General features: G+C 35.6%; 1 protein-coding gene across 1 annotated transcript; it reads right to left on the bottom strand.

The window, feature by feature from the left end:
- Positions 1 to 3,717: 3,717 nt before the first annotated feature.
- On the bottom strand, positions 3,718 to 10,725 carry LOC121405772 (methylosome protein 50-like). The gene is made up of 8 exons (XM_041596724.1): positions 10,707 to 10,725; positions 9,576 to 9,761; positions 9,016 to 9,151; positions 8,366 to 8,486; positions 6,916 to 7,036; positions 5,758 to 5,869; positions 5,126 to 5,200; positions 3,718 to 3,853 (listed from the first exon to the last, which is right to left on the bottom strand). Exons 1-8 carry the CDS (start codon positions 10,723 to 10,725, stop codon positions 3,718 to 3,720), a joined length of 906 nt encoding a protein of 301 aa, XP_041452658.1.
- Positions 10,726 to 11,049: the final 324 nt, after the last annotated feature.

Below are 11,049 nucleotides of genomic sequence, written 5' to 3'. Positions count from 1 at the left end.
GTCATGAAAAAGCAGAAATGCACACCCTTACACAAGAAAATTCATGTCACACTTTGATGAGAGCTGCTAACAGGGCTCCGTAACACAAAAGTTTGCAATCAATCACTGAATACCAATGACCAATCAAGATCACCGTTGCACCCGCACTCTGTTTATAATACTGACTGGGAGCCAATCAGTGCAGTTCTTTCATATTTGCATTCATCAAAACCCTTTGTGATACGGAGCCCTGAACAACTTGAAGAACATTTCAGTATTTTGATGAGGAAATCATTATTTTCAAAAGGAATATCGGAGGACACCTTACATTTATCCATCGTTAAATACACCATCGTTATGACACAGGAATCTATGTATTTCAGGTGGGGCATTGGTACCTCATTTTCCCATTCCTCTTAAAAAGAGTGGTCTGCACCCGACAGCGGCCCATAAGAGATAATGGTATTGGATTGCAATTGTACTTTTCATTATCTTTATACATAATAGTCTCTGTGCAAACTCTTACTGGGGCTCTGCCTGATAGGAAAGGAGTAGTAGGACACATATATTTTACTTCCAAGATAATTTCATGTCCAAAAGTCACTCATTATTTAGATGAATTTCATTCAAAATCCATTTGATTATTACTCAAAAACCAATTCATGGATTTTGGTAGATTTTTATTTTGCACTATTTTCATCAAGATATGAAAAAAAATCAGAGTTTAATGAAGTGGGTGATGAGATAGAAAAATCTGGTGGTCTCCCTATTAATAAAGCCAGGTAATTTGGACCCCTCTCACAGCCCGGGAGGGGGGGGGGGGGTGGATTCCATCCCTGAAACCAATGAAGGTTTGAACAAAGCAAAATGATCTAGAATTGGCAATATAAATAATTTAAAAAATTGACCTGGTGAGCCTCACAATGCACTGGGTACATGCAGTCCATTCCTCTTCTATCATGTGTATCTCTCTCTCTCTCCCTGTCAAAGTCTGATCTTGAGGAGGGAAGCCTTTGCTTTACAACCTCAGTTGTCCAGTAGCGATGGAAAGCAAATAGGGGTTTCAGGTTTTCATCATGAACTCGTCAAAGGGGAAGTTCACCCTGAAAAAGTTTGTTGTAAAAATAGCAGAAAAAATAATAAAAAATTTTGCCAAAGGTTTGAGGAAAATCCATTCAAGATAAAGAGAGTTATTAGAATTCAAAGTTTTGGATTTGTGATGTCTTAAACGAGCAGCTGCCCCATATGTTATGTAATATAAAATGCATGAATTTCAAATTTTGTATGGTTCCCGATGACTTAATTTTGTTTTCTATTCACGATCGGGTGTGAAATGATTTGTCTATTGATATACAAAAGTTACAGTAAGAACCATTTTCAATTTTCTGAGAAAATGACATTTCATTGATATTTTACCATTCGCTATGTAGGAATGCTGCTCGCATATGACGTCACAAATCAAGTAATTGAAATTCTAATAACTTTTTAATTCTTTGATGAATTTTTCTCAAACCTTCGGCAATATTTTCTCTGCTATTTTAACAACAAACTTTGTGTCAGGGTGAACTTCCTCTTTAAATTGGAACTTTGGAAATCAGTATTACGTAGGAAGCCATTATTATCATCACTTTTAGTACTAAATGCTAAAAATCTAATCCAGCTGTGCTTCATACACATTGAATAAAGCTTGAAATTAATAACACATACACACACTTCTTAGACTATATGAACATTATTTTTATCAATTTTTGTCCAACAGTCAATGCGCAAAGATACATGAACATTTTCATATACAATGTGTCACATGTTGCTAAATTTGACCAAGAAAGCATTACAAGGGTTTACAATATGCATGGCTCTTCCTTCATGAAGTAAAAAGAATAAAAAATAATAAAATATAGTTATGTAAATCTAGTATCCAAGTCAAATCTTTTGGGAATTGACTTAGAAGATATCAAAATAACACATATTTACTTATTCTGGTCTGAAAAATTGCTTCTAATTTGGCGATTATCAACTCACGGAGGTTAATTAGCCCTAATATAGCCAGGAGATATGAACCCATCTCACAGGGGGGGGGGGATTCCATCCCTGCAGCCAAAAAAAAAGCTGCAAAAAACCCAGTAGATTCATGGTGTGCAATGCAATCTACCAGACTCAATGGTTCACTTTTCTCAAATAGTAAGATTTGTGTTGAGTAAAAATGTGCTCTAATTAATTTCTGTTCACAGATTCTTTGTTGGATTCTGATCAAATTGCAATTAAAGAAATTCGGTATTGCAATTTTTTCATATGTATTCTAGTTTTAAAATTTCTTGTGCATTTTTGTTTTTCAACATTATATGTTAAATTTTTTTCGGTGGAAATCATTGCCTACTTTATTCTGATCATAAAGAAGACAAAATTAATGGACTTTAATCAGTAAAATTATAAAGAATGATACATATATGAATTTTGGCTCATGTACACGCACAATATGCATTGGATTTGTAGGCCTACATGAATTCACAATTCTTATCAATTTGGCGTCTGACATACACTTACGGAAAGTTGTATATTTTCAGAACCGCATACTCAGGGGTCGCAAATTTGGTCTCATTAATGGCTTAAGACTTTAAAGGAAAAAAGAGTAATGGAACATCATGGCAGTCACTTCTTGTATGACAGATTTATATATAAAAAAAAAACAGAGGGAGAGGCAAATCTCCCATCTGGCAATTTAGGCTTAAGCAGAGTCTACTGTAAGTATTGGTATAAAAAAAAGGTTACAAAAAACTAAAACATGTATTTTACAACATATTTGGACATCATTAAAGCATTGGTCAAATAAAATATTGAAACATTTTGAAGCACTTTGTAGGACTTACATGTACATCAACCCTTTCACAATTATCAACACTGTACTTCCAATAAATTATGCAGAAAATACACAAATAGTAACTGTTATGGATCAAGTATTACCATGACGAGCACATTACCAGCATTAATAATGCCATACATAGAATATTAAAGTGAGATGCATCTTTTTTTCCCCCACTTCAGCATATTCATGAATCATATGGCATAATGACAAATCTTGATAGCCTTATGCATGGTTACTGGAGATTAAGCTCTGTGTAAAATCTCTGGTTCACAAATTTGCCCTGATTTCATGTAGCTTCATCTTTTCTGTAGATATGATACTTGGAAACTTTGGACTCGTATTTTCACACTAAAGACTTAAGTTTAGCCCCTTTCCAAAAACCAAAATGAGAATTTTTAGCATCACAACAAAATGAAACAATCACTTTCAGTGAAAATATGGCACATTTTTACTGCATAACATGTGAATGTCGGACTTTGCCAATTTTTTTTTTTACATTTAACATCCTTTAGAAAAACTTAACAAAGAGTTTGTGGGCAAAGCTGTTTGTGAAACCACGCTTTACTGACAGGCATGAAGTTAGCGCCCTGCGGCGAAAGTGTGCATTCACTATTGGATGCCTTTTAACATACGCACTGAATAAATCATAATCAATGCTTAATGAAATCTGCACAAACAAATATTTTGAAACTATGGATTCCAAACCTCTTAAGTGAATTCTGGCCATGGCTTGCTAACCCAGAAAAGAAAAATAAGCTAAGTTGATCATTTGGCAAATGTAAAGTCATGTTGGGTATCATTAGTATGCCACAGATAGTAGGAAGCGTGCATAACTTCAGTGGTTGCAATGGGAGGACTGTCATCTAGGATCTATCTCATAGGGCCATAGATGTTGCAATGTTAATATCATGAGAAATAACCTGGCGATCCCATCCACATGTTAGTAGCTTATTACTCTGACTGTCCCATGATAAACCATGCACAAAGTCATTGTGAGCATAGCTACGGTATCTGCAAAATAAAAGAATAAAAAAGAAAAGAGAAAAAGAAGAAAATTATTATGATTACATACTTTTCCAGTCTATGGCCAAGCAAAGAAAAACTAATAAAGAACATACTGTAGGCTTTTTTCCCCTAAAAGCATAATAAAAAACATGAAAAATTTGAAGTGTATGGAGTCAAACAAGATTTTATACTACAGAAGGAATAAACATTAATTTCACATAATGAACTACAAGAGAAAGAGTATGTGATATCACTGCAACCCTCATTCACATTGACCTCATGATGTGAAAAATGACTTTTTTGAGAAATTAAGCACAATATTCAAAAGTCAGAACTTGCTTTACTGATATTTGACTTCAAATCAGAGGAAGGGGCAATGAAAATAGATGGGGAGGGGGGGGAAGTTAAGTGCACACTATACAATTCGTTCGAGCCTCTCCGTAGGAATTAAATGAAAGCAATTTCAATTTCACATCGCAATGACGTCATCATTGGCTGCGACTTGAAGCCAATCCAGACTTTACTCCAACCACAGGGCTTGCTGCAAGGCAAAATTATGATTGTTATTATTCCTAACATTTGCCGAACTTCAAATAAAATAATTCTACATCTTGGAAATTTAACATTAAATGCAAAATGCAATAGATTAAAAAATCGTGTGGTATCGGCTTGTATAATGTGCGTTGGACTTTAAAGCCTGTGTATAGCTTTGGTAAAGGGTCAATAATATGATTGATAATCGAATATCATCTAATATGACAGTCTTACTGAAGTGTAGAGACCGTTAGATATTTTTCCAACTGCACTTCTCTGAGAAAATTTCAAATATTCAAATCTTGGATATATAGCGCCCTCTCTCGGCGATGCTTGATTTAAATTTTAAAAATGGGCATTCAAGCACTTATCTTATAAATTTAGTGATTAGATATCCAAAAGTTACAGACAAAGAACATATCTTGAAAGTTTCAGCCCATTCCATGATTTGGAATAGGATTTGATTAAAAGACAAAAACACACAGATATTTTAATTTGATCGGGTGACCCGATCAAGTTAAATTTCCATGTCAAATCGCAAAATTTATCCTGTAAAACACATTTTCATTTCATATCCTCCACATCATAACTGTTATAGGGCATATCCATTCATATTTTTAGCTAGCAATGAATTGGAACAGTGATAGGTGCATTTTGGTGGATTTACCAAAACTATACACAAGCTTTAAAAAGAGGAAGGAAGAGGCTGAGTAAGGGAAATTGTGGGAGGTCAAAGAGACTTACATTTGTTTAAGCTCTGGTTGTAGCTCTGTAACGGCTGCTGTGCAATCATCTGATACAGATGCAAGTAATAGGGGACTAAAACGAAAACAAATATATCAAAGTGTTAAAAACAAGCTGATTAGCGGTGAAACCAAGCTGAATAAATGGTATGCTGAAATCTGCACAACACAAAAACACATGGGATTATCCGGGGTGAGTACATGCATTTCTGCAATTACTATTACCTCACATTCAATCAGCCTTTTGCGAATAGTCTTTTTTTCCCATCGGTAGGCATTTTATATAAATATCATAACAGACACAAGGCCTTGTTTAAAGGCTACATCTATCATAGCATTAATGAGAAGAATTCCAACAGGCACAGAAGATAACATGGCCTTGATTTAATTCAAACCCCAGTTGGTGTTTCATAAAGCTGTTCATAAGTTCAGAGCAACTTTAAAAACAACTAGTGATCCTTTCTTACACACGAACTAATCACCAATGAACATTTAATGGTGAATATCACTTACCACAAGAAAGGATCACCCGTCATTCTTCACTCTGAAATTAAGAACAGCTTCATGAAACAGCCCCCTGAAATATGTAATGGGGGAGAAACAAATCATATAGAAAGAAGAAAATAAACTTACGATTTGGTTGAAAAAGCCAGCCTATGTACAGCTCTGCTGTGAGCTGATGTAACAATAGCTGCATTTTGAAGATTGCGAGCATCAAGGAGGGAGATACTACCACTCTCATCACCTGTGGAGAACAATTTGTTAAATAATATTCTTTATATAAATATTCTCAAGTATTCCAAACAACTGATTGCTTAAATAGTGCTCATGTGAAAATATAATTTTTTACTTATTTTTCGCTGGGAAGAACTGTGAAAGCTTCATGAAGGTCTCGGACACATATGATAAACCACTTGGCTCTACTTGGTATTAAATCGAGTAGAGTAAAAGCACAGACATTAATCGGATTCTGCCATGTAGTGGTTTGGTCAAGAATAGGGCATGCATCGATCACAATGATATTACCGAAATACATAGTTCAAACTTAAAGAAGGAATATGAAACCAAATAATCAGGTATTTCATTGACAAGTATATTAAGTGGGATTTTATCATCTCAGTTAGACTTGTAATATTACTCTGATAAAAATGGTTATTGCTGGTTTATCTTGGACCATGCCAGAGGGAAAACTCTCCAATTGGATACTGGGTGATAATAACCAATTAAATGACACAAGGGGCCGCTGCATACAAGTTACAATTATGGTAACTTTGCCATCTAATAGTAACTTGCATTGGATCCTTGATTTTGATTGGCTGATGATCAATGTTACCATGGTAGTTACCACTGGATAGCAAAGTTACAATAATATATCCTTTTCATCTTGTCACTTGATTGGTTGTATGATATCAATCATTCAGCCCATTTTACAAGGACACCATCCTACAGCACATTTCATCAACTCATCATGCAATTTTCATTTCATACAAATTTTACCATTGCATTGCACGCTCGCTGAGACCACCATCACTACATGTGAAACCACTGAACTACATGCACTTTTGCATTTTTATTAGGTGTCATATATAACAAATAATGATTTTATTTTTCCATTCATCAAATGTACAGACTACTTCATTCGGTGAAAGATGAAATATTCTGTCCATTGCACTCATAAACATTCATTATTTACATAACATTTTTTTTCTTTCTAATTCTCCTGTTGCACGATACAGTTTACAATGTTTTGTTGGACCAGTAGTTAGAAGAAGACATGTTATGAGAGCTTACCAACTGCTATAACATAGGACTCTCCTGGCTTCCACACGACACTTGTAGGTACACCAGCCGGACATGGTAGTCGTTGAGCTGGCTTAGCTTTCCGCATATCCCATAATAGTACAAATCCATCCTGCAAAAAATAATAATAATATGCAACATATAGCGCATAATAGAAATGTTTCTAAGCGCTGTATACTATTACCCCGGCTTTAGCAAGGCTACCCTGATCGGGCGCATCGAGCATTCAAGGAATTCCTTCCTACCTGGTACCCATTTACTACACCTGGGTCGAGAGTGGCAAATGTAGATAAACGCCTTGCCAAAGGATGCTAGTGCTGTGGTGGGATTTGAACCCCAGACCTTGTGGTTTTATATCATAATTGCTTTCTTGGTGATGCTGCCTTCATTAAAGTTAATTTTCTCAGGGAAAAGGGTATTTCATTAAATTCATTATAAATGATAAATAATAATAACCTTTATACATGTGGGGGTCTTTATACGGGTGTTTCAAAGCGCAAAGATGGGCTGACTATTAATGAATCATTAACTACATGTATGCTAGTGTTGGAACAAGACGAGTTTTAAGAGAAGATTTGAAAATTTTTTACAGGGCAGGTGTGATAACAGAAAATGCATAGAGTGACCGATTAAGAGCCCAAATCCTGCATTCCCCCCAATCAGTTATATCGGGAGGAGAGACCTGCGGGTCATAGTGATTCAGTTCGCTTTTTGCCTCCCAGGCACAGGTGACGCCAAACAAATAATAATAATAATAATAACAATAATAATAATAATAAAATCAAGATTAGCACAAGATAGCCCATGACCAGATCTAGGTTTATGATATTTGAGATTATTCTGGATCATTTCTATGATTCTCCGATCATCATAGAGGTAGAACTTTATTAAACAGATTCAAATTTTCGCGGGAGTTTTCTTCAAAGCTTAAAGTGATTGGTTAACATTGGTTTGACTTTTAAAAAATCTGAGCTAGAAGGTCACACTTGTCACCTGTGTCTGTGATGTGTTACAAAAATGAAGCCCAGAAAAAATTGCCTTCAAAAATAATTATTTAGTGCTTCAAAAATTAAAATATAAAGTGACCGGAAACACCATCTTAATTTCATCCCATACACTTATGTGTACTATTTAGGTGTCTATAAGACGCCTATTTACAAAATCGGGGTTTGCCTTGTAGTTTTAGCTTTTCATTTTCAATAATGGTTGTTTTCAGGGTTTATTAGTTCTAATACATGCACTTGTACACATGTTTCATCTTGGTTTGAGAATTTTTTAAATCGGCTGCTCACAAAGTTAAACAATACCTTTAACTTGGACATTGAAAGAAGTATAATTTTTGCAAACATATCAAAACGCCTTAAACTCATTGTTCTAGGGTTATAGTTATTGTAAACGGGGACACTGTGCACAATAAAGAAAAGGAATATAAATGATATACCTGTGAACACGATACAAAGACATCTAATTCATTTGGACTGCATGCTAGCTGTTCAATCTTTCCTGTGTGGACGTTGAGTGTACGAATAGAACGCTGTGTAGCAAGATCCCAGATCTTAATCCTGTAAACAAAAACAAAATACATGTAAACAATAATAATCCTAACTACTTAAGCTTTTTGATATGCACTCATCGGAGTAAATGAACAGAATGAAACAATATATAACAGAACCAAACAAGGTAATAGACGCTAAACGACAAGCTGTGATTGGCTGTCAAGGTCATGTGGTCCAGTGGTTAGAGCATTGGACTAATAATCGCAAGGTTGTGAGTTCAAATCCCAACTCTGCCACTGTCTTCACTTTGATAAAAGGACCCAAGAGTGATACCTGTCATCTATAACATCAGCCACTATTGACTGATTAAACCTACACTGTAGATGTAAAATGTTTCCCGGTGTTATATACCAGCTTGGCGTTTACCAGCAAAATGCTGTCCTGCCGAGTTCCTACGGGAGTTACCATAAACAGAAACAGAACAGAAAAAAAAATTAATTGAAGGCTATTTAGTATTAAAAAAAGCCTAATTTGTTTATCTTGATAGCCAACCACAGCTTGTCACCATTTATATATCTGGTGTTTATATACTTACAGTCTGTCTGACGAGCCGCTGATGACACGGGTCTTATTTGAGTTGACGCTGACGGAGTTCACTGTACTATCATGCTCATATAAATAAAATAAATTACGGAATGCGTTGCTCTCAAGTTGCCAAATCTCGATTGCACCTGTAATGAGGACAGATGATTAGATATTATATTATCCATATTTTATTGTTCCAAATAGACACCAGAAATGAAATACTCTGAAAATTTGTTTTGCCCAATTGATCGTGGTCATTTCATTGGATTCTTTATGAACTCATTTTGAAATCTTTACCACAACTGGCATTTATCTTCAACCTTCAATATTGTAAAACATGTCCCGAACTTGAACAATGGTTTATTTTGTCTCAAAACAAAATATTGAGGGAAGGAGGTGTCAGATACAGGCAGAATACTTCTCACCAAAACAATTTGTTTGATTTCAAAGTGGCAAAATTTGACTTTGATGTAAAAAAACATTTTAAATCTGGTCTGAAATAATGCTTTTTAAGTTCATATATTAGTTTATATACTTATAAAGGTTGAGTTATGCAGAGAAGAACCCTACCTGTATCTGATGCAACAGCTAGTCTGTTTTCATCAATCCATTCTAAGTCTGTTATTCCTGCCTCAGTCCGTACTCCTGCACTGCTTCTGTTGACATCCGGAGCACTGGATGGGTCCTCAAAGTACCACAGGGATCCGGTCCAAAGTCTTCCAGTCAATCCAGAGGCAGCCAAGATCACAGACCCATCTGAGAAAAAGAGAAAGTTAATTCCCTTCATTAATGAAAATTTCAAGGCAGCATTGGAGGAGGCGTGATAGTTTGGTTGGTACAGCTTTCACAGTACGGTGACCCGGGTTTGATTCTCACTCAGTGCCCTAATAGTAAGGCATTCATCTTCACTACCAGACGGTTTATTTCCAATTTGTCTAATGCCAGTTCCTCTAATTTCAAACTTGTCTACTATCATTTGGTTTACCATCAGTTCGTCCACTATCCACATGGTCTAATTGCCAATTCGTCCACTCACCATTTTGTCTAATAACCAGTTGGTCCAAAAGCCATTTATTCCATATACCATTTGGTCTAATTGGACTGAGTGTTAATTGGGCAAAATGAATGAAAATAAAATGGATATTAGACCAACTGGTTTTGAGACGAAATAGTCATTGATGAAATAGTGATTAGACAAAGTGATTGTTGGACCAAATGGTTAATGGACCAAATGGTTGTTAGATGAAATGTTGATGGACGGAATGGCATTAGACTAAATAAAAGTAGACCATGTGGTGAGTGGACGGATTGGCAGAAGACGAATTGGCAATTTACCCTTAAAGAGGATCTTATGTAAAAAGCGTTAGGTCCTCGGCCTGCTTGCTATCGTAGCAATCAGGTAAAAATCAGGAGTCACCACCATACCAACTCCCAAGGGGTGGTACAGGTATTCTGAAAACGTTAATTTGTATTTCTTTTCTTATCTTAATATCTCACCAAGATAGGGAAGACGCTAAAATCATTGCAAATCGGTATTCTGACAATCTTAAAGCATTCTTGTCTCTGTAAGGACTGCCCCCTTCTCATCTTCAACATGCCCATTTTGTTTAGATACACTTATATATTGGCAGTTTAACCAATAGAACCATTCCTTATATCAAGAGAATATTACGCACACTACGTGTATACTGGTGTAATTACATAGTTCACAATAACGCATGTTATGTTCTCGTCTTTCTAGGGCGCGTAGGTATTATGGGCAAGTTATAAATTAACATGCATGGAAAACATGTACATGTAGTACAGAGAGAGAAAAAAAAAGGGAAAGATAAGAACGTTTTTAGAATATCTACAATGTATTTGAGATCATGATGTTGCTAAGAACAAATTTGAGATAAGAACGTTTTCAGAATACAATCCCAGATGAGGGGTGGACAAGTGATGCTAAATAATGAACAAGAGATAACAAGATTCAGTCAAGTCTTCCAGTAAGTCCAGATGTAGCCATGATCTCACAGATCCATCAGTCTCCATATTGACCAAA

Source organism: Lytechinus variegatus, chromosome 19 (genome assembly GCF_018143015.1).
Source record: "Lytechinus variegatus isolate NC3 chromosome 19, Lvar_3.0, whole genome shotgun sequence".
Taxonomy (NCBI): Eukaryota; Metazoa; Echinodermata; class Echinoidea; order Temnopleuroida; family Toxopneustidae; genus Lytechinus; species Lytechinus variegatus.
This window is presented reverse-complemented; position numbering and strand designations above follow the sequence as displayed.